This window comes from Microcaecilia unicolor, chromosome 2 (assembly GCF_901765095.1).
Source record: "Microcaecilia unicolor chromosome 2, aMicUni1.1, whole genome shotgun sequence".
Taxonomy (NCBI): domain Eukaryota; kingdom Metazoa; phylum Chordata; class Amphibia; order Gymnophiona; family Siphonopidae; genus Microcaecilia; species Microcaecilia unicolor.
The window spans coordinates 338282297-338307674 of NC_044032.1; the positions used below are offsets into that span (position 1 = coordinate 338282297).

The 25378-nt window shown below is 45.5% G+C and overlaps 1 protein-coding gene across 1 annotated transcript in view; it reads right to left on the reverse strand.

Annotated features, from left to right (window-relative positions):
- Positions 1 to 345: 345 nt before the first annotated feature.
- TRMT10B (tRNA methyltransferase 10B) overlaps positions 346 to 25378 on the reverse strand; it is a 174981-nt gene continuing 149948 nt past the window's right edge. The window contains exons 7-8 of the mRNA XM_030194378.1: positions 4713 to 4836; positions 346 to 3791 (exon numbers count right to left, since the gene is read on the reverse strand). Coding sequence (XP_030050238.1) covers positions 3661 to 3791; positions 4713 to 4836 — 255 coding nt within the window. The 3' untranslated portion in view covers positions 346 to 3660. The remainder of the gene's footprint in view (positions 3792 to 4712; positions 4837 to 25378) is intronic.

Here is a 25378-nt window from a genome sequence, read left to right on the forward strand (position 1 = left end):
TATTGGAGTTATGTGAATGTACCTAGTGGTTCCAGTGATCAAATGTGCTACAGCATTTAAAGACCTGCACAGCCTTGCAGCAAGCACCAGACACTCCAATAATCCAACTTCCCGAGTACTAAGCTCTGAACTACAATCCTGCCAGCATCATTTTCAATCTACTCAGCAGATGGAGCTGGTAAAAAGACAAACGTATGACCTGTCCTATCTGTTCTTGCATACATAATCCTAGGGCCCCCAAGAGACCTAGCTGGGCACAGGAAACGACCGGACCACCATGCCTCTCCCCTCCACCTCCTCCACCTGGGTGCTGCACTGCACTGCACCCCTCCCCCGGCCCCTCCTTTACCTTACTGTCTGACTGCTGCTGTTCTCTCCTCCTTTGTGCCAGGACCTGGATGATTGCACTAACATGATACTGTTCTAATCATCCGGGTCCTGGGCAGCATGCAGCAGCAGGAAAGACAGACCCAGAAGCAGACATGAAGAAGCTTGCCGGCGCCACACCCAGGCTCCCCCTTGGGAGGCTGGCCCTGGGAAATTTTGCCTCCCCCCTGCTGGCCCTGCATAATCCTGAGTCCAATACAACGCCCAAACTCTTCATGCAAATCTTCACCAGAAGCCATATACCCATAACCCTAACCTCCCAATCTATACATCTACCCACCAACATATGTTCTGATTTCTTCACATTCAATACCAACTGGTTATCTCCCATCCATCTTCCAACCTTTTCCACACACAATCCTATACAACTCTAGCTGACACCCCATTGACCTTGCATAGAAAAATACCCTGCAAATCATTCACATAAAGCCGATAGGCCACTTCCAAATCCCTAAACACCTTCCTCACCAGGGCCATGTAAATATTAAACAGAAAGGCTGACAGTACTGACCCTTGTAGTACTCCCACAGACACAGTAAACCAGAGACACTGTATCTCATTTGCATTGATCTTCCTGACAAATAAGACACAAACCACTCATAAACGCATCCTTGCAAACCAAGCCCAAACAATCTCTTCAATATCACATCAATATTCACAGAATCAAACGCTGAGGAAATCTAATGTCACAAAACAACAAATATTCCTTTCATCCAATCCACAACGCAACTCATTCACTACTGACATCAACAACCACTCCACACTGTATCTTCCCCAAAACCCAAACTGAAATGAATCCAACCCACCAATCTAAGCAACATATTTACTCAATTGCCTCAACACCACTTTTTCCACAATTTTCGCCAAAACTGACAACACCAAAATGGGGCAATAATTACTCATCAGTGACTGATCTAACCCCACCTTTTTCAGTAAAGGTTTCACTATGGCCAATTTCAATGATGCTGAAATAACTCTCTCTATAAGGGACATAGTCACCAACACTCATAACACAAGTGCCAACTCATATCCAGCTGTCTCACAACCACTGAAGAACATGGGTCCATTAATGCCTTAGGTAGTTTTCAATGCTTGAAGCACTGACACCACCATCTCAGCCTCAGATACCTCTTGAAATGTTTCCCACACATCACCCTCCACACCTAACTATGGCTGCATTTCTACACCTACAACAGACTGTCTGAATCTCCCAAACAAAGCTTCAGTTTTCTCCCTCAAAAACTCCCCAACCTCACACACACCAAACCCCAACCTCACAAGCACAACGTTTTCCCTACCAAATCATTCACAACATCAAACAATTCCTTCAGCCAATTCAAAGATTCTCACCTTTTTCTGATAATACTCATTCTTTATGCTCTAATAACCAAATATTCCTTCAATTTTATCCTATAACTCTCACAATCCTCTTATCCCTAGATTTCCTCACTCTCTCAGTCTGTCTCAATTCCCACCATATCCCAACCAAAGCACCCGACTTCCAAAGACTTGATATCTGATTCTCACACAACACAACCATCCGCTCCGGAGCAATCACATTCAATGACTGGACTGATACCAAAGAGCAGGCATCTCCTCAACCGTTCTCAGATCTTCAATATCTAACCTAGGCAACCATTCCCTTTTCAAATCCAGAATTTCAAACCTAGGATGTATTTTCACCAACTTCGCACCATACTGCTCCTTCCTTACCATTCACTACACATCCACACTAAACACCAAAGCACAAAGATCAGACTACCTCAACTTCAAAACCTGAACTGACCCTAACATATATATATTCATAACTTATATGATAGAAAGATAAGATTCAGCATGTGACCTGTTTCATGCATTGACTCATATACTACTTGCTGCAACGACCAGGCTTTCAATCCCTCAAAAAGCAGTTCCTCCAGACACATCTACACCAGGATCTAATGGTAAATTAAAATCCCCTATAATATACAACTTCTCCACATCCACATCTAAAGACAAAATAAAACAATCAGCCAGCCACCAAAACACCCCTGGAGGATAATAAACCACACAACAAACCAAATCCTCGTTACTCATCACTAAAACGTCTCCCCATTCTGCAGATTAGCCAACCACCAACTTAAAATTCAAAAACTGCTTAAAAAAAACACCACTCCTCCCCCTCTTTTAATATCTCTACAAGCCCATTCCCATGTGTAACCCACAGGACAACACTGCCTTAACCAATACCAAACCAGTTTCAAGCAGCCAAGATTCAGTCACATACAACACATTCAAATTATCCAACAATAAAAGATCATAATCCACAGACATCTTGTTCCTAACAGACCTTGCACTCACCAAACCCACCTTCAACCTATCCTTCCCAACCCACACCTTTGAACCTATCTGTTTTAAAGCAGAAATAACCCCTAAATCCCCGCCCTCTCTTCCTCATAAACCCCATGCCCACACATCACCTCTATTAGCGCCATACCTCAAATCTAACCCATCCCACTCTTTCCCTCACTTACCAACCCTCCCAACATACACCATCAAAATCTGTGCCCCAAAGTCCACCCAAAGAAGTTTCTTAGTCACACTCCTTCGTTGGCACAACAAAGGAGGCACTTGCTTCTCTGGTGCTGCCCTGCTCCTCTTCATCCCGCGCCTATGAATGATATCACTCAAGAGATGCAGCCAGCAGATGTCCTGGAGCAGAAGCAGCTGATGACATACACACAAAGGGGAGCCCGGAAGTATGGAAAATGAACCAAAAGCCTGCAGAATTGGTGGCACAAGCAACTTCAGCAGCAAACTACTTCTCCCTCCGGCTCTGCCCTGCTCCTCTTCACCCTTCGCCTATGAGTGATGTCACTCAAGAGGCAGGGCCAGCAGATGTCCCAGAGTGGAATGCAGCCAATGACATACACACAGAGGAGAGTCCACTCCAGAAAGATGGAAAATGAGCCAAAAGGCAGCAGAATCGGTGGCACAGGCAAGTTCAGCAGCAAACTGAACATCCTAAAATAATATGATATTTGTAGTACTTGATCGTATCCATTGAAAACAGTGCTGCAGGTTCCATAATGTACGACAGGGGCTGTCAGAAATCCAATAACAGTCTCCTGGAACTGGATAACTTGGCAGTTAAATGTTGGGTTTTCTGTGCAGAAATATTTTACAGGAAGTTTTGTGCCATATTGCTCAGTCAACATATTGATCAATACATAAAAAAGAATCAGTAGTTGAGACATCTCCATGCTGTCCTCTCATTTTTCTGCTGTCTGCATTTTAAGAAGACATTTTCTTGGTTTCAACATCCTGTTGTCCTGGAAGAACAAACCCTTTTCTAGCAGGAACACCAGCTTTCAATGCTTCAGGCCAGCTTCCAGTTTTGTAGTACATGGCTAAGACATCAAACACTGTGAAAAGAAGAACCATAATGACACTCAGGAAGAAGTGTTAAATGTACCTAAGCTTGCTCTGACTTGCAGAAAGCACACAAAAATTGAGATTGCTCACACTTTCATATATCCCAAAAACCTATGTTACACTCTGCATCCTCTTTTCTTAAATCGTTCTTCCTTCCTCACAACCACCTACATCCTTCTGCTTTCTCTCACTTCCTTCAGATATATCTATGCTCCCTCTTTTCTATCCTCTAAATTAATGCTTCCCAAACCTTTGCAGTCTATGACCCCATTTTAGTAGGTCAAAAAAGCAGACAATCCCAGATCAACCTACTATGCTTCTGTTTCAAGCTGACTTGCTGTGTTGACTAATGACACTAATTTTGTCTCTGCCTCCTGTCAAGCCTGCACACGGCTGCAAGGGGCATCCCACTGGCCCATGAAAGAAATGATACCCCTTGTCTAGATGGGTTTTGTTTGCACTGCAGCTGTAGTTGTGAACCCAAATGAGGATTTTGAGATCACGTTTAGAGTTTTGACCCACAGTTTGGGAAGACTCAATTTTTCCTTCTCACAGAAGTGCAGTTTGGGGCCCTAGTTCCTCTTCTTTTGGCACCTTCTCCCACTCAGCTTTTCCTGACTTTTCCCTCTCTTTCTCCAGCCTACATTCCTCTTATGCTGTAGCTTAAGAGGGCACCTGTAGGCAATGGGGCAGATGGCAAGAAGGTTTTTCTTGAATCTAAGCTATTGTTTCTTCTGCAGCCCATCAGGCCTCATACCCGGTCCCCACAACCAGCAAGTGACACACTAGTGTATTACTTCCCAAACGTCAACTCCCTGACATTAATGAAGAACCAATAATGAGACATTTTGCAACCTGGTCGCTTTACTCACAGAGTCCGTGGCTATCAGTATCTCAGATCAGACTATTACCTTGATTGATGGCCAGTATCTCAGAATGAAAGTTCTTCATATTGCCATCCTTAATCATATACTCCTGAATGGGCAGCCGTGCAGTCTGTAAACCCTGCTCACAGGCCTTCTGAAATGTCAGTTTCTGCAAATCAGGAAAGCAAAAAAAACATATGATGAATCTTCAAAGAATCATTTACATGCACACAGTGGCACAAAATGTATTTAAAATCTTTTTATTAAGCAACACTTCCAACACTGCATCAACACTAACATACTTTGTGAATCAGAATGTCACAATGAATCAAAATATCACAGTGTCTTTCTATCACCTTCATGCCCCTCATCTGGTTCAGGAAACTGCTAGAGTCCTGCAGCATTCCGTGCCTAGAGTATTGCTTCCTTGTTGCTGCATTTCCCTTTTATAGCACTAGATGGGGCGCTGACAGATGATCTCACTTCCTGACTTAGGGATATTTAAGGAAGTGCTCTACACTCCACCTTGTTTCTTTGTGAAAAAGGAACTAATCTGATGACTTGGACTGAGAGCAATCTTTGAACTTCCTGGTGTAGACAAATATTTTGATGTGATGTTACCTGGAAACATGATGGTGTTCTGAGAGGTGAATGGTGGTTAAAATTTATTTTATATCCATACCGTATTATGTTTAAGATCCATCTGTCTGTGGTAATCATCAGCCATGCAGGGTAGAATTTGTTTAAGTCTTCCCCCCACAGGAATGGTGTTTAACTGTGCACTGACAAAAATTAGGCGTCTGCTTTGGTTGAACCACAGCAGCCATCTTCTGAGTACGTTTGTCTCTAGTTACACTAGGTTGATAAGATGGTCGTTGACAACCTGTTTTAGAATTATAAGATGTTCTAGGATTTGTGTAATTCTTACGCTGTTGAAAACGGGGGTCGTGAAGAAAAATACAGTAGTTTTTTGTAATTAGATTTCTGCTGTTGATGTATACCTCCCTCTAAGGCATCTAAAGTAGTACAATCATCTCTGATACCCTCAATAAGTTCTTTAACTTCATCCGCAAAGAGAGAATCTCCTGTGCATGCGAAATCAGCTGCTTTCTCAAACACTTCCTCACCCAATACTGAAGCTCATAACCAAGTTAGACGACATGATGCAATAGCAGAAGCTGCACCTCTGATAGAAATGTCATAATTATCATGTACAGCTCTGATCATGTGTTTAGTACAGTCTTCCAAATTATTTATATTGTGGAAAATTGGAATATGGTCTTGTGGAATAACAGACTGCAACTTAGCCAGATTATCCATAATTGAATATAAGTATTCCACATGATGGAATGAATGTATAGAAATACGAGCCGACAACATTGCACATTAAAATGTTCTACGAGACAGTCCATAATCTTGAGGTTTTTAGGTGGTGAATGGTTAGTGAAATCTTTTTTGAGTTTTATTCTCTCTCATTACAGATTTTTTTTTCACTTTAAATTTTTTTTTTTATTTTTATTAGGGTAACTCTGCAACAGACAGTTTCTCAAAGAGCACATCCTGCTCACATTTGCCCACACAGGGGCTCATAAATGCTAAACTACTACATCTGGAACTAACTCATCCACTATCCGCCTTATTTTCGAAAGTGATCGGCACCCAGATTTCGACCCAAATCGGGAGATGGGCGCCTTTCTCCCGTGGGCACCCAAATCGGTATAATCGAAAGCCGATTTTGGGCGTCTTCAACTGCAATCTGTCGCGGAAATGGGCAAAGTTGACGGGGGCGTGTCAGAGGCTTGGTGAAGGCGGGACTGGGGCATGGTTATTGGCCAAGGGTGCCAAAAAGAAAGGCGTTTTTACCGCGAATTTGGGTCATTTTTTTTGGATCCTTTTTTTTCAAGAACAAGTACCCTAAATGACCACCGGAGGGAATCGGGGATGATCACCCCTGACTCCCCCAGTGGTCACTAACCCCCTCCCACCATAAAATAACAAACTTTAAGAACTTTTTTTTCCAGCCTGTATGCCACCCTCAAATGCCATACCCAGCTCCATCACAGCAGTATGCAGGTCCCTGGAGCAGTTGTTAGTGGGTGCAGTGCACTTCAGGCAGGTGGACCCAGGCCGATCCAAACCACCCCCAAAACCCACATGTAGGTGCCCCCCTTCAGCCATAAGGGCAATGGTAATGGTGTAGAGTTGTGGGGAGTGGATTTTGGGGGGGATTTGAGGGGCTCAGCACCCAAGGGGTGGGAGCTATGGACTTGGGAGGTATTTAAATTTTTTTTTTTTACTTTTTACAAGTGCCCCCTAGGGTGCCCGGTTGGTGTCCTGGCATGTGAGGGGGACCAGTGCACTACGAATCCTGGCCCCTCTCACGACCCAATGCCTTGGATTTGTTCGTTTTTGAGCTGGGTGCCTTTGGTTTCCATTATCGCTGGAAAATGAAACCACCCAGCTCAAATCCGCAGAAATCCAATGCATCTGCCCGGCACAAACCGTATTATTGAAAAAAAAGATGGACGCCCATTTTTTCGAAAATACGTTCTGTCCCGCCCCTTCACGTACCCGTTCTCGGAGATAGACGCCCATGGAGATGGGCATTCGCGTTCGATTATGCCCCTCCATGTCTACTACTACAAATATCAAAATCATCCCATAAACAGCATCTACTGCCCAACTAAACCATGTACCCCTAATATACAACATCCCCTTCCCCATCCCTCTAACCATCTCCAACCCCAACTCAACTTGAGAACACCCCCTGGTTCTTTGGGGCACTCTCACTCCCCTTCCCCTCCCCCCTAACCCACCCCCTTCCTATAATACTCCATAAACCTAAATACTTGTCAGTCGCTGTTGTAAGCGAGCCCATCTACTCTTATGTCGCCATGTCCCCTCCCTGCGGTAAGCCGTTAGTTCTGGATGAGGTGGCGATAAAGCTGGTGTTTGTGGAATAGAAAACTGGTCTAGAATGTGAAGAATATATAGACCACAACAGATTGTCAGTGCCTGAAGGAACTGTTATTATGAATATCAGAATCAACATGTACTGGTTCTGTTTGCTGTTGTTGAAGAAATCGAGTAAGCATCTGTAATAAATCTGTCGGCATCAGAGACACAGACTGATGCTTACTGGAAGTAGCAGAAACAACAGGTGAAGATAATGTCCTGCTGCGAGAGCTAGTAGAATGATATGAAGTAGACAGCATCCTATAAGAACTTCGACACCGATGATTTGAGCTTCTATGATGCCTAGACTGAGATGGACACGTAGGGGAAGATTTCCTGGCTTGATGCCGACTATGAGAAGACATTGAGGAAGAACTCAGCCGATGCTGACTCTTTAAAGTTGGAGACAAAGCCGCTAAAGCATAATTAGACTGGGAGAAAAGATTTTGTGCTATATTCTGATCTTGACTAATAGAAAGATTAGAATATTGAACCTCACCAGTAAACAGCATTGTTGAAATTGGATGTAACGGCTCTGAGGAGTTCAGGAGCCTGTATGAATACCACAACCTGATCCTTGGGTACAGAGGCAAGGAGGAGCGCAGGTAAATCTGTTTCCTGGGCTTGACAGCGAGGGGGAGAGCAGGTATATTTAAATCCTAATCCCAGGCATAAAAGCAGGGGGGAGAGCAGGAGAAAACGGCTTCATAGCTTGAGTAGAGGCTGTTTGTGCCAATACTGAGGTACACTTTGAAGATTTCTTCTTCCTGTCAGAACTGGTTTCTGAATGAGACGTCCGAATGTATTCAAGTTTTAAAGCCCTAACCTCTAAAGTCTTTTGATTAATTTTTCTGCAATCTCCACAAATTGACATATTATGTTGCACCCCTTAACATGTTAAACATAAAGAATGTGGGTCTGTAATGGAAAGTTTACAGTGCAGGAGCTGCAATGCTTAAAGCCAGGCTTAGCTGATGACATGTTAAATAATAGTGAGGCAAAATCAAACTCCATGGTATAAACTTTGAAGGGACACTATTCATACTAGAGTGAGATTTTAAGGACATGCGCAGCAGGCTTGTTAAGTGTTATAGAGCTTGCAGAATCACCGGATCAGCCATATCACTGTGACGTAAATTCATCTGTGTAGCTACAAGATCTCTGTCCATGGAGAACATGCTTCATTACCTTGCCAGTTCCTGTCATCCATACCTGCTTGTTCTTGCCTCAAGTCCTGCTTGTTCCTGCCTCCAGCCCAGCCTGTATCTACTTCCAGCCCTGCCTGTCCTGGTGTTCCTGCCTTCCTCTGTTCCTGGTTTCCTGCCCTGTCCTGTTTCTGAGGTCTTATCTATCTGTTCCCGTCTTGTCCAGTCCTGTGTACCTTCCTGTCCTCCTTCTATCCAAGGGCTCTTTTAAGAGCCTGCCTCCTAACAGTCCCAGTCCTGTCTGGGTACTGGGCACCAGCCAGTGTTGGGATTCTAGTTTTGGCGCCTGCCACTACCAGTGGACACCGATCGGCGCAGACTTCTCCGGATTCCCTGTGAGCTCCCAGCGCGAGCGAGACAGTGACGAGGACTGGCCGAAACCCCTCCACCAGACCTGCCTCGTGGCCGCAGCGGCCCTGACCCGACATCTGCCAACACCCTGAAAGGCCAAGGCTCACCTGGAGGAGGCGAGCCCTGCAGGAACGGGATGCTGCGTGGTCCTCTCTGGACGAGTTGGCGCAGAAGTCGACATCCCGGTCTGTCTGCAAGAGGGTACGGCTCTGGACTTCGGAGCCAAGAACCGGAGAGCGCGACCCACTCGGCAGGAAGCATGGAGTCACAGGGCTTGTTCCAGTCCACCGATCCACCTTCCCCCCTGCTTGTTCCAGTTTATCTGCTCCAGCCTACTTGTTCCAGTCCAACTGCCCCAGCGTGTTCCAGTTCGCCTGATCCGAGCTCGTTCCAGTCTGCCTGATCCCAGCTTGTTCCAGTCTGCTTGACCCCAGCTTGTTCCAGTCTGCCGATCCAGCCTCCCCTTGCCTGTTCCAGTCCATCTGCTCCAGCCTGCTTATTCCAGTCCTAATGCTCTAGTGTGTTCCAGTCTGCCTGATCCACCTACTCCGAGCTCGTTCCAATCTGCACGATCCCAGCTTGTTCCAGTCCGCCCGATCCCAGCTTGTTCCAGTCCGCCGATCCAGCTTCCCCTGCTTGCTCCAGTGTTCCAGTCCGCCTATTCCAGCTTCTCCCTGCTTGTTCCAGTCCATCTGCTCCAGCCTGCTTGCTCCAGGACATCTGCTCCAGCGTGTTCCAGTCCGCCTGAACCTGCTTCTCCCTGCTTGTTGCAGTCCATCTGCTCCAGCCTGCTGCTCCAGCTTCTCCATGCTCGTTCCTGTCCATCTGCACCAGCTTGTTCCAGCCCACCCGCTAGCTTGTCAGCCATTGACTTACTTGCCTGCCTGCTGACTTGTCAGCCATTGACTTACCTGCTCTCCAGCTTCTCCCTGCTCTTTCCTGTCCATCTGCACCAGCATGCTCCAGCTCGCCTGCTAGCTTGCCAGCCATTGATTTACTTGCCTGCCTGCTAACTTGTCAGCCATTGACTTACCTGCCCCCCAGGTTATCCCTGCTCGCTCCTGTCCATCTGCACCAGCTTGTTCCAGCCCGCCTGCTAGCTTGGCAGCCACTGCCTCACTTGCCTGCTTGCTAACTTGTCAGCCATTGACTTACCTGCTTTCCAGTCCATCAATTCAATTCCTCCGATTCCAAGCCTCCAATCCAGCTTTTCCGCCCTTTCTGCTTCTCACCTCAGTCACTACACACTACACATACACCTGTTACACCGCAATCACTACTTATGGCCCCTGTCCACATTCTGTTCCTTGCCCTGTCCCTTCCTAATCTTTTTCCCCTCCCCCTACCGCTATCTACCGCCGGAACTCATTGCCCACCCATGTCCCCTCCCGTCCTGCTCGCTACGGCAATACCCTATTTACCCCCATCCCTCACCACCTCACCATCTCTCTTGTCCCCCTCCTCCTTCCTAGCTCTTAACCTTCAACACTTCCTTCCTGCCATTAACCCATCACCATTCCTCGTAAGTGCACCTCGTCTTTGTCGCCCGACCTCCCCCACCCTCCTCCGCACTCTCTTGCTCCTCCTCCTGCTATCCGTGGGAGACATTAATCCAAATCCAGGCCCCCCTCACCTGTCCTCCTCCTATCCATGCAAACGACTCCATGATGTCTCCAATCTCGTTTCTATTCCCCTCCCCCCCTCCTCTTCCCTCCCCTTCTCATGTGCCTTATGGAATGCCCACTTGGTCTGCAACAAACTGCCCTTCACCCACGATCTCTTCATCTCTCATTCCCTTCAACTACTCGCCCTAACTGAAACCTGGCTCTCCCCTGACGACTCTGCCTCAGTCGCGGCCCTTTGTCATGGAGGCTATCTCTTCTCCCACACTCCCCGCCCAGCTGGCCACGGTGGAGGCGTCGGGCTACTACTTTCGCCCTCCTGTAGCTTCCAACCCCTCCTCCTACCGCAGTCTCACTGCTTCTTATCTTTTGAAGCACACTCCATCCGGCTATTCTACCCATTGCCACTCAGAGTGGCAGTCATTTACCGCCCCCTCTCTTCCTTCCACACCGACTTCGATGCCTGGCTTTCCGTTTTTCTTGAACCCTCATCTCCGTCCCTCATTCTCGGAGACTTTAACATACACGTTGATGACCAATCCGACCCTCACGCTTCTCAGTTCCTCACTCTAGCATCCTCCTTCAACCTCCAGCTATGCTCCACCACCCCTACTCACAGAGACGGTCATTGTCTTGACCTCGTCTCGTCCTCTCCTTTTCCGGCTCTCCCTCCAATTTCCTCGCTTCAGCCCTTCCTCTCTCCGATCATCACCTAATCACCTTCACACTTCTTCACCCCCCCCCCCTCAGCCCCGTCCAACCTTAACCACTACCTCCAGGAATCTCCAGGCTATTGACCCTCCCACCCTATCCTCTAGTATTTCTAATCTCCTCCCCCCCATCATGTCCTCCGAGTCTGTCGACAAGGCTGTCTCCGCTTACAATGCCACTCTCTCCTCTGCTCTGGACACCCTCGCACCATCCACCTCCCGTCCCACTAAGCGTACTAATCCCCAGCCTTGGCTGACCCCTTGCATCCGTTACCTTCGCTCCTGTGCCCGATCTGCTGAACGCCTCTGGAGGAAATCTCGCACCTTTTCAGACTTCCTCCACTACAAATTCATGCTATCCTCCTTCCAGTCCTCCCTATTCCTTGCCAAATAGGACTATTACACCCAATTGACCAATTCTCTCAGCTCCAACCCCCATCGTCTCTTCGCCACCCTTAACTCCCTCCTCAAAGTGCCCTCCGCTACCACCCCCCACCTCGCTGTCTCCTCAATCACTGGCTGATTACTTCCGCGACAAGGTGCAAAAGATCAACCTTGAGTTCTCTACCAAGCCATCTCCTCCTCTTCACCCTTCAACCCTCTCCCTCAACCAACCAACCCAGGCCTCTTTCTCCTCCTTTTCTGTCATCACCGAGGAGGAAACCGCTCGCCTTCTTTCCTCCTCAAAATGCACCACCTGCTCTTCTGATCCCATCCCCACCAACTTACTCAACATCATCTCTCATACTGTCACCCCCTCCATCTGTCATATCCTCAACCTCTCTCTCTCCACTGCAACTGTCCGACACCTTCAAGCACACCGTCGTCACACCTCTCCTCAAAAAACCATCACTTGACCCTACCTGTCCCTCCAACTACCGCCCCATCTCCCTCCTACCCTTCCTCTCCAAAATACTTGAGCGTGCCGTTCACAGCCGCTGCCTTTTCTCTCCTCTCACGCCATCCTCGATCCACTTCAATCCGGTTTTCGCCCTCTACACTCGACAGAAACGGCACTCTCTAAAGTCTGTAACAACCTATTCCTTGCCAAATCCAGAGGTCACTACTCCAACCTCATCCTCCTCGATCTATCCGCCGCTTCTGACACTGTCAATCATGACTTACTTCTTGCCACACTGTCCTCATTTGGGTTCCAGGGCTCTGTCCTCTCCTGGTTCTCCTCCTATCTCTCCCACCGCACCTTCAGAGTTCATTCTCATGGCTCTTCCTCCACCCCCATCCCCCTATCTGTTGGTGTTCCCCAGGGATCTGTCCTTGGACCCCTTCTTTTCTCAATCTACACCTCTTCCCTGGGCTCACTGATCTCATCTCATGGTTTCCAGTATCATCTCTATGCTGATGACACCCAGCTGTATCTCTCCACACCAGACATCACCACGGCGACCCAGGCAAAGGTTTCAGCCTGCTTACACGACATTGCTGCCTGGATGTCCAACCGCCACCTGAAACTGAACATGTCCAAGACTGAGCTCATCGTCTTTCCACCAAAACCCACTTCTCCTCTTCCTCCACTTTCTATCTCAGTCAATAACACCCTCATCCTCTCCGTCTCATCTGCTCATCTCTTTGACTCCTCCCTCTCCTTCTCTGTGCATATCCAGCAGATAGCCAAGACCTGTCGCTTCTTCCTCTTTAACATCAGCAAAATACGCCCTTTCCTCTCTGAACACACCACCCGAACTCTCGTCCATGCTCTCATTACCTCTCGCCTTGACTACTGCAACTTACTCCTCACCGGCCTCCCACTTAGCCATCTATCCCCCCTTCAATCTGTTCAGAACTCTGCTGCACGTCTTATATTCCGCCAGAACCGATATACTCATATCACCCCTCTCCTCAGGTCACTTCACTGGCTTCCAATCAGATACCGCATTCAATTCAAGCTTCTCCTTCTTACCTACAAATGCACTCAGTCTGCTGCCCCTCACTACCTTTCTACCCTCATCTCCCCTTACGTTCCCGCCCGTAACCTCCGTTCACAGGACAAATCCCTCCTCTCAGTACCCTTCTCCACCACCGCCAACTCCAGGCTCCGCTCATTCTGCCTTGCCTCACCCTATGCTTGGAACAACCTTCCTGAGCCCATACGCCAAGCCTCCTCCCTGCCCATCTTCAAGTCTTTGCTTAAAACCCACCTCTTCAATGCTGCGTTCGGCACCTAACTCCTACCGTTCAGCAAATCCAGACGGCCCCATTGAGGACCTCGCCACGGGCATAGAGCCAGCTGCCGCTTCCACCGACGGTGCAGAAGGTGCAAGCACCTCCGGCACCGGAGCAGACTGGTGCATCAACCCTTCCAGGAGACCTGGAAGCAGGGCTCGGATGCACTCGTCTAGAGTCGCTGTCGAGCAAGGCTGCGGGGTCGGTATGGGAGCCGGTGTCAGAAGTTGTTGAGGCTGAGGAGGCGGTACTGGGCTGCCCGAAGACCGACACGTCGGTACCTCCTGAATAGAGAGTGAGCGATCCTCTTGGCGCCGATGCTTCACAGGTGCCAAATCTCTCGATGCCCTGGAGCTCCCGGTACCGTGCTTGGAAGGAGACCGACGACGGTACTTCTTCACCTTCGCTCGATGCATGTCATCCAGACTCTTCGGTACCAACGAGGAGGACGTGGAATCCACACATCTCCTCGGGGTCGGGTCCGAGACTGGTCGGTCCCGTGGGGCCTGCACAGCAGGAGGCTTCTAGACAGGTGGAGACCCACTCGACACCTCACTGCTCCCAGTGTGTGTTGGTCTCCGGACAGCCATTACCTGCGCTTCTGAAGTCAATGCAATCCCCGGTGCCGATGTCCACACCGAGGAACCAGTCGAAGCTCCAAAAAGACGCTCTTGAAGAGCTTTTCTCGACGCCTGTGTCCGCTTTTTCAAGCTAAGACACAACTTACAAGCGTCTGGGCGATGGTCGGGCCCAAGGCACTGAAGACACCACACATGGGGGTCAGTGCCCGAGATAGACCAGCTGCACCGAGTACACTTCTTCAAGCCGCTGGGAGTCCTCGAGGGCATCGACGGAAAAATAGCGGCGGCGAAGTCAAAACCCGCGATTGTGCCTAAAAGAGAAGCGCAAAAAAAGGGGGAAAACCGTACGCACGGCTAAAAAGACCGCAACGAAACCTAAAGGAAACTTAAAGGGCAAAGAAAAAAACTAAGGAATATAGGGAACCTCTTTTTTTTTTTTTTAACTTTGTAAAACACACAGAAAAAGAAAAGCAAAAGAAAACCCCAGAGGGTTCAGATGGCAACTCTTCTCCTGGGCCTGAGAGACCACAAAACACAGCCACTCTCTGTTGCGGAAAGAGAAAAAACTGAGCGGGAATGCTCATGCGGCGAGCGGGAAGACGGCTGCGCATGCGCGGTGTGCACAATTCACGCGCCAGAAGGCTCTAGCAAAACTTTTTAAATTTTGCTAAGGGAAAATTTCTGGTTCCTGGGACCCCGTGGATGTCAACCCAAGTGTGATACTTACTGTATCTCCAAAAAGGGAAGGGCAGTAACTTTTTAGAAAACCTTACAACATTCCCTTATTAACCTCTTCTCCAACTCAAATAATGGCTGGACCTGATCACATTCTTCACACCCCCTTCTTATCAAACAGTAGCTTAGCTACATAATGGCTCACCTGTATATAGAAAAAATATTTTCCCCTCCTAAAGTTCATATTGTTCTGTCATACTGGCATATATCGTGAGGTTCTCCTTCTCTTCCCTTAAAAATTGTGGGGAAGGTCACCATTTCCACGTAAAAGCAGATAACCCGATCAGGAAGAAGGCAAATATACTCATACAATATGTCCCAGGCACAACAAATTAGTCTGAATATTGCATTTGTAATGACTCTCGAAGAAGGGTTGCAGATCCTGCATGCATTACATCACTAATTGGCCATCTAAATTTATACTGCAAAACTCTGACATGGCTCCCAACAACTCCCTTGCCTGTCTCAGCAGACAGGCCATATTGTAGATTTTTATATCTGGGAGTCCCAACGCTCCCTTCCCTCTTTGCAACTGTACTTTCTTTAGCTTCATCCTCACTTTCTTATCTACCCATATAGCGCTAGATGGAAATCAATTTCATTAATTAATGAACTTAATGGTAAATTCTGCAGGACATGCAACCATTTTTATGGCAGTTGAAATTTAATGAGGACAAGTGCAAAGTGATACACACTGGGATCCAAATTATAGCTAGATGATGTTAGGTTCTATCACCAAGAAAAAGATCTAGGTGTCGTTGTGGTCAATATGATGAAATGTTCTGGCCAAAAAAGCAAACAGAATATTAGGAATTACTAGGAACACAATAGAAAATAAATTAAAGATTATTATAATGGATCTGTATCACTCCATGGTAATATCTCACAGTGAATATTGTGTGCAATTCTGGGCACTGCATCTCAAAAAAAGATATAGCAGAATTAGAAAAGGTATAAAGAAGGGCAACAAAAATGATTAAGAGGATGGAACTCTTCTATATGAAGAAAAGCTTATGTTAGGGCTCTTCAGCTTGAAGAAGAGAGGGCTGAGGGCAGATATAGTGGTCTGTAAAATCCTGAGTGGAATGGAATGGGTAAAGACATATTGACTCTTACTCTTCCAGAAAGTACATGAAGCTAAGTGGTAATTTTTGGTTTTGCTATTTCTTGTGCTAGTCTATCTACTATGGATGACATCTTTATTATAGAAATTTGTTTAATGCTGCTTTTATTATAAATGTTAAAAACTTAAAGCTGTAGAGGCTAATGATTGACAAGAAATAAAAAAGAACTCTGATTTGGAACAGCTGTGCGCTGTAAGAGATCCAATAGTTCTTGTTATACATATTTTTATCTGATGTCTCTCAGCGTTGTTATTTTTTGTTACATTTGTACCCCGCGCTTTCCCACTCATGGCAGGCTCAATGCGGCTTACATGGGGCAATGGAGGGTTAAGTGACTTGCCCAGAGTCACAAGGAGCTGCCTGTGCCTGAAGTGGGAATTGAACTCAGTTCCGCAGGACCAAAGTCCACCACCCTAACCACTAGGCCACTCCTCCACTCCTTACCTAGTAACCCTAACCACTCCTCCACTCCTTATCTCAGTGTTACTATCACTTTTACTACTCTGTTAGTTCCACAACTCTTTCTGTGTTTGATTACATACTGAGGGAGTTTGATTTTTATATCCCCTATTTTGCCTTTGGAATAAAATCATCTTAACCAGTTGCACTCTTCCACTCAAAGATAAGGGCAGGGACCCCCACCTTTCCATCAAATGACCCAGATCCTAACAGGAGAATATTTTTCTTATGTAACAATCTCAAATCTGTTGGGACCATCAAGCCTAAATATTTAATCTATGCCCCTACCTATTTAATTGGGAAGTCCCCCATCCCTCTTTCATTCTATCCTTCAGTGCTGGCCCAGTGGATTTCCAACAATTTACACATAATCCAGTGAAAGCCAAACATACTTTAATGTCCACATTTAAAATGAAATGGCTTTTATTTGCAAGGAATCCTTCCCCTTTTTTAGGGAGAAACTGTGATTAACCTCTGCAATTTTCCAACTCTTATTGCTTCCTCATACACATCCCCCAGCGTAGGTGGCAGGAAGTCCCTTTTAAGCTTTTTTTTCAGGTCCGTCATCATTTCTCCACTCCTCTGTCTTGGCCAGCCTGCTCATTTTCAGAGTCAGAACCGGATTCATGCTGCATGCAGGCCAAGCCATGAAAGTCTGTTTCTGCGACCCCACCTGCCACTCACTCACCTTGACAAAAAGGTGAAATTTACTTTTACCTGATAATTTCCTATCCTTGAGTCCTGCTAGATCAGTTCAGACTAGTGCTTATACTGTATTCCCTAATGCAAAGAAACTGAAGATTTCAAATGACATCGTTAGCTTTACAGGTGGAGTAGCCAGGACATTGTAAGTATTTCTCTGCTTCTAGCAAATGATGCAGTTGTACTGATGCGGCATGATTTTTCTGGTAAGAGGCCCAGCTTCTCTGACAGTACACTACGACCTGTGCTCTGTCCTAATGGAGAAGAAGGTAAGGCTGGGGAAGAACTCCTTGGCTTCTCAGTGCCCTACCTATGTAGGTCCTATAGATATTTTTGTACTCACAACAAAATGCTCAACAACTGACATGGAAGTAAAGCTGCAAAGTGATCAAGCTGGGAATTCAGCTCTAATTTCGAATACTCTCCTTAAGCATAAAATGGAATCTTTGGCTTATTAATTTTCCTAAAATGTCATCTTTGCTACAGAACTGTTTACAAAATATATTGTTGAAGTGTTCAAGATCCCTATGGATTTGATTCCAGGCATAGGCGTAGACTGGGGGGGGCGAGGGGGGGGCAGTGCCCCCCCAAACGACGCGAGGCGCTGCCGCGCCATTAGTTAAAAAAAAAAAAAAAAAGTTTAAAAAAAACAAACAAACACATGCAGGCACGCGCTCCTCTCCGTCCGATTGGCTTCCCTGCCCTCTCTATCTGCGTCCCGCCTTCCTCTGACGTCATTTCCTTTCGGCGGGACGCAGACAGAGAGGGCAGGGAAGCCAAGCGGACGGAGAGGAGCGTCTCCGTCTACTCCTCTCTCTTCCTCCCTCCCTCCAGCGCAGGCAGCAGTCTTTTCCAGCGTTCCTGGCAGCGGTAGCGTTGTACACGCTGCCTTTGGCTCTGCCCCGAAGCCTTCTCTTCAAGTTCCTGTTCCCGCATAGGTGGGAACAGGAACTTGAAGAGAAGGCTTCCGGGGCAGACCGAAGGCAGCGTGTATATCGCTACAGCTGCCAGGAACGCTGGAAAAGACTGCTGCCTGCGCCGGAGGGAGGAAGAGAGGGGGTAAACGAGTCACCATCTTGGACCTCGCGCGGGGGGGGAGGGGTGGGGAGCAGAGGGAAGATGGATAGTACTGGGAGGGGTGGGGAGCAGAGGGAAGGAGCAAGAGATGGATGGGACTGGGAGGGTGGGAAGCAGTGGGAAGGAGCAGGAGATGGATGGGACTGGGAGGGTGGGAAGGAGCAGGAGATGGATGGGACTGGGAGGGGTGGGAAGGAGCAAGAGATGGATGGGACTGGGAGGGGTGGGTGGGGAGCAGAGGGAAGGACCAGGAATTGGATTGGACTGGGAAAGGAGGTGAGCAGAGGGAAGGAGCAGGAGATGGATGGGACTGGGAGGGGTGGGGAGCAGCGGGAAGGAGCAAGAGATGGTTGGGACTGGGAGGGGTGGGGAGCAGAGGGAAGGAGCAAGAGATGGATGGGACTGGGAGGGGTGGGGAGCAGAGGGATGGACCAGGAGATGGATGGGATTTGGAGAGGTCAGGCACAGCAGAGGGAAGGAGCAAGAGATGGATGGGACTGGGAGGGGTGGGGAGCAGAGGGATGGACCAGGAGATGGATGGGATTTGGAGAGGTCAGGCACAGCAGAGGGAAGGAGCGAGAGATGGATGGGACGGAGGGATGGTGAGCAGAGGGAAGGAACAGAAGATGGATGGGACTGGGAGGGGTGGGGAGCAGAGGGAAGGAGCAAGAGATGGATGGGACTGGGAGGGTGGGGAGCAGAGGGAAGCCTACTGGAAAGAAGACACTGCATAAAACAGAAGACACTGGGATCAAAGCGAATAGAAAAACTACATGATCAGACAACAAAGGTAAATAAAAGTTTATTTTATTCATAATTTATTAATTGAAATGTGTCAGCTTTTTGAAATGTGCATCTGTGATATTTTGCCTGTAAATTTCATTTCCTTCCTCCATATTAGCATATTCATTTGCATATGTATATATGCAAATGATATGCTAATATGCTCCGCCCATTTTTTGCCCCCCCAAATGAAACAGTCAAACTACGCCTATGGATTCCAGGTCTATTATCTTCCATCTCAATACAAGGGATCTTCTGATACTCAACAAACTGAAGGGTTATTTATGGATGCATTAGATGTTTCAACCTTATCAGATTTTTTTGGTATGTTATTACTGAATACCACTGATTCCACTTTCAACCGTACCGTTATACTGTTATTGTTATTGATATTATTTACTTATTTTATTTATTTGGCTTTATTAACCGCCTTTATGAAGATATTCACCCAAGGCAGTGTACAGCAGGTACAGTTTAACATAAAACTTACAATTTTGTTAGCATAGCAATAGTAAAATAACCAAGAATAAACAAATAAAATAAATGAGGTAAACATAAAAATAGTAAACTGAAATCTAATAAAAGAACTACCATGAAACAGTATCAAAAATATACACATTTAACAGCACTGGAGTGCAAATACCAGAGATATAATACAGTGTTAGCATAATACTAAATCCACCTAATAAGCATTCATTAGAACATTCAACTAACATAAATATGATACTAATGATTTCTACAATACAGCTTACCATATAGCTGAGGGACCAAGTGCAAATATATGATGGGAACAAGATGCATTGTACAGCCAGCTGGGTTAATTAGATGGTTAGCTAAACTCAAGGCAAGTTCTTTGTATAGTTAAGCAAGATATAAGGAACTGATCTAAGTTACAGTGTGTATCGCAAGCTAGTCTAGGTGCAGAGTGAGTGTATAGTCAATCACCCTATGTATTAAAGGCTTTGGAAAAGAGGCAGGCTTTCACCTGCTTCCTGAAGTAGAGGTAGGTCTCAAGTTATATGTAGCCCCTCTGGGAGTAAATTGTAGAGCATGGGGGCTACTTCTGAGAAGGTTCGCTGACAGCTATCACATCGTACAATTTATTTTGAGGAGGGTACAGATAGTGATGATCCTTGAAAGACCTTAGAGGTCTCAAAGGTGTGTAAAGCGCTAACTTATTCTTTAAGTACTCTGGTCCATGTTGGCTGAGGATCTTGAAAATCAAACACAGTTTTAAATTTAGACCTGTAAGGTACTGGTAGCCAGTGTAGCTTTTACAGGAAGGGTGTGATGTGGTCATGCCATTTGCAGCCTTCTGCAAAATTCTGAATTAGTTAGCACTGGTACAAACTCTTTTTGGTTTGGCCAGTGTACAGGGCATTACAGTAGTCTAGTAGTGATATTATCATGGCATGGACCACTATGGTCAGACTTGTCTTTTCAATATACGGAGAGAGATTTCGTAGCTGCCATAGGTGATAGAGACAATTTTTGAAGGTTGTTTGAATTTGTGGGATCAGAGTGAGTGATGAGTCTAGCAGTATCCCAAGATTCCTGACCTGTGATTTTAGGGGAGTTTATACTTCCCAAAAGGTATTTTAAAGTCAGATATTTATCCACTTGTGTTTGGTACCCAAAGAATCTCTATTTTACTTGGGTTCAGGCAGAAACACATCTTGGAATCCCTATGGATTGAAACTCCACGTGTAAACGGGAAAAGGATAGTGATAGGAGTGTACTACCGTCCACCTGGCCAGGATGAAGAGACAGATATAGAAATGTTATCAGAAATTAGGGAGGCTAACAAACTGGACAACACATAATAATGGGTGATTTCAATTACCGATGATAGTAACACTAATATATGTTACAGGATAAGTAGAATATATATCAAAAAAGTATTTTATGAATAAGAAGAGTGGAGTTTTTTTGTGGAGACTAGTGATTGAAGAACGGAGTTCTCTTTATTTTGAAAGGTGTTCCTTATAGAGAATTATCCTGTGGTTTCTGAAGTCTTTTTTTCTCCACATATTTTCATAAATATACGTGAATTTACACCTGCAATACAGGGTTTTATATAGTAGAATCTGTTGAGGATTTTTGATTTCAATTACCCCAATATTGACTGGATAAATATATCATCAGTGCATGCTACAGAGGTGAAATTCCTTGATGGAATCAAGGACTGCTTTATGGAGCAGCTGGTTCAGGAGTCAACAAAAGGCGGTACAATTCTAGACCTCGCTCTTAGTGGAGTGAATGATCTGGAGCAGGAGGTAATGGTGCTGGGGCCTCTTGATAAACAGTGATCATAACATGATCAGATCTGATATAAGCTCTAGAGTATGTACACACAGGAAATCCAATATGTTAACATTTAACTTTCAAAAAGGAGACTATGATAAAATGAGAAGAACAGTGAAAAAAAAACGTTAGAGGAGCTGCTGCAAAGGTCAAAAATGTAAATCAGGAATGGATGCTGTTCAAAAATACCATCCTGGAAGCCCAGGCCAAATATATTCCGTCTATTAAAAATGGACGGAGGAAGACCAAATGACAGCCAGCATGGTTAAAAAGTAAGGTGAAGGAAGATATTGGAGCTAAAAGAAAATCTTTCAGAACACGGAAGAAGGATCCAACTGAAAATAATAGGAAACTACGGAGTCCTTTTACTAAGGTGCGCTGAAAAATGGGCTGTGCTAGTGTAGTGCGTGTTTTGGACGCACGCAGATCCAGTTTTTCAGCATGCCAGTAAAAAAGGCCTTTTTTGCCGAAAATGGATGTGCGGCAAAATCAAAATTGGCGCACGTCCATTTTGGGTCTGAGACCTTATCACCACCCATTCACTTGGCGGTAAGGTCTCATGCGTTAACCGGGTGGTAATCGTCAATGTCCATACAATGCCAATTACTTACCAAGTTTTTGTTACACACTGGAAAATAAAATATATTTTCTGACACGCGTAAAAATGAAATTACCGCCTGGGCCATGCGGTAACTCCGAAATGACATGCATAGGGCGAGCATAGGCACTTATGCAGCTTAGTAAAAGGACCCCTACGTAAAGAATGGCAAGTCAAATGCAAAGCACTGGTAAGGAAGGCAATGAGAGACTTTGAAAAGAAGATTGCGTTAGAGGCAAAAACACATAGTAAAATCTTTTTTAGGTATATTAAAAGTAAGAAGCCAGCAAAAGAATCGGTTGGACTGCTAGATGACCGAGGGGTAATAGGAGCACTCAGGGAAGACAAGGCCATAGCGGAGAGATTAAATGAATTCTTTATTCGGTCTTCACTGAGGAAGATGTGGGAGAGATATCGGTGCCAGAAATGGTATTCAATGCTGACGAGTCAGAGAAACTGAATCGCAGTTTTGGAGGCCGTATCTTGCTAAGGTGTAAAAAGAATTGAAGTGGTGCAAAGAAAAGCTACAAAAATGGTATGGGATTTGCGTTACAAGATGTATGAGGAGAGACTTGCGCACCTGAACATGTATACCCTGGAGCAGAGGAGAAACAGGGGTGATATGATACAGACGTTTAAATATTTGAAAGGAATAAATCCGCAAACGAACCTTTTCCAGAGATGGAAAGGCGGTAAAACGAGAGAACATAAAATGAGATTGAAGGGGGGCAGACTCAAGAAAAATGTCAGGAAGTATTTTTTCACAGAGAGAGTGGTGGATGCTTGGAATGCCCTCCCGCAGGAGGTGGTGGAAATGAAAAACAGTAACGGAATTCAAAAATATGTGGGATAAACATAAAGAAATCCTGTTCGGAAGGAATGGATCCTCAGAAGCTTAGCCGAGATTGGGTGGCAGAGCCGGTGGGGGGAGGCGGGGCTGGTGGTTGGGAGGTGGGCCTTGTTTCTCTGCAGACTTCTACGGTCTGTGCCCTGAAAATGGCAGAAACAAATCAAGGTCAGGTATATACATAAAGTAGCACATATGAGTTTAAATTGTTGGGCAGACTAGATGGACCGTGCAGGTCTTTTTCTGCCGTCATCTACTATGCTACTATGTAAATCTCTGAAAACCTGGAAGATGTAATGTTTGACAAATTGAAAAGTAGAAAATCGCCAGGACCGGATGGTATACATCCCAGAGTATTGATGGAATTGAAAAATTAACTTGAAGAACTACTGTTAATATGTAATTTATCTTTAAACTCAAGCATGGTACTTGAAGACTGGCGGGTGGGCCAATGTAATGTTGATTTTCAAAAAGGGTTCCAGAGGTGATTCGGGAAATTACAGACTGGTGAGCCTGACATCGGTGCCAGGCAAAATGGTAGAGACTATTATAAAGAACAAAATTACAGAGAATATTGGTTAAAGAATAGAAACTAAAGAGTAGGATTAAATGATCATTATTCTCAATAGGGAAAGGTAGATAGTGGGGTTCCGCAGGGGTCTGTGTTGGGACGTTGCTTTTTAACATATTTATAAATGATCTAGATATGGGAATAACTAGTGAGCTAATTAAATTTGCCAATGACACAAAGTTATTTAAAGTTGTTAAATCGCAAGAGGATTGTGAAAAATTGCAAGACGACCTAGGAGACGACCGGGCATCCAAATGGCACATGACATTTAATGTGAGCAAGAACAAAGAGATGCATGTGGGAAAGAGGAATCTGAACTATAGCTACGTGATGCACTATAGCTCCACGTTAGGAATCACCAACCAGTAAAAGGATCTAGGAGTCATCGTTGATGATACTTTGAAGCTCTCAGTGTGCTGTGGCAGCAAAGAAAGCAAATAGAATGTTAGGTATTATTAGAAAAGAAATGGAAAATAAAAATGAGAATGTTATAATGTCTTTGTATCGTTCCATGATGCGACACCTTGAATACTGTGTGCAATTCTGGTCACCGAATCTCAAAAAAGATATAGTGGAATTAGAAAAGGTACAGAGAAGGGCAACAAAAATGATAAAAGGGATGGGACGACTTCCCTATGAGGAAAGGCTGAAATGGCTTGGGCTCTTCAGCTTGGAGAAAAAACGGTTGAGGGGAGATATGCTAGAGGTATATACAATACTGAGTGGAGTGGAACAGGTAGACATGAATCGCTTATTTACTCTTTCAAAAAATAGTAGCACTAGGGGGCAAGCAATGAAGCTACAAAGTAGTAAATATAAAACGAATTGGAGAAAATATTTCTTTACTCAACGTGCAATTAAACTCTGGAATTCGTTGCCAGAGAATTTGGTAAAAGCAGTTAGTTTAGCGGGGTTTAAAAAAAGGTTTGGATAGCTTCCTAAAAGAAAAGTCCATAAGCCATTATTAAAATGGACTTGGGAAAATCCACTGCTTATTTCTGGGAAAAGCAGCATAAAATGTATTGTACTGTTTTGGGATCTTGCCAGGTACTTGATGGACCTTTGGTCTGTCCTAGTATGGCAACACTTATATACTTATGTGCCCATTCCTATGTTGTGGTTAGGCAGGCAGTCAGTTTACTCAGAGCTGTGGATAGATTTGGATCAACGGGTATAAGTAGTTGCACATCATCAGCATAGATGTAGAATTTTGTGTCCATTGACCAAAGCAGCTCAGCCAGAGGCTCGAGGTAGATATTAAATAAAATGGGAGACAGTATGGATCCCTGTGACACTCCATAGTTCTGTGCCTAAGGTAATGATGTGCTCTTGCTAAACAGAACTGATTGTTGTCTACCTGACAAATACCTGTGCCAATGATACCTATTTCTGCCAGTCTTGTAAGCATGATATTATGATCCATGGTGTCCAAGGCTGCTCAGAAATCCTGCAACACTAGTATCGAAGCAGATCCCCTCTTACGGTTTCTGTGAGAATCAAGAAGGGACACAACTGTCTCTATTCCATACCTACGTCTGAAGCCAGATTGACATGAGTCTAGCCAACAGCTTTTAATTAGTAGTTTTTTAGTGCAGACTGTCTGTTCTATAAGTTTTGCCAGGAAAGGAACATTAGAGACTATAGGAATGTTAGAGATATAATTATATGAAAGCAAAATGAAATCTGAACTAAAAAAAGATATTTCAAGATTATTAGAGAATTCCAGATCTGAAACAATTGCTAGCAACTATGGATTTCAGTGTTTTTTTTTATTATTATTTTTTGTTACATTTGTACCCTGCACTTTCCCACTCATGGCAGGCTCTATGAGGCGGGCAATGGAGGGTTAAGTGACTTGCCCAGAGTCACAAGGAGCTGCCTGTGCCAGGAATCGAACTCAGTTCCT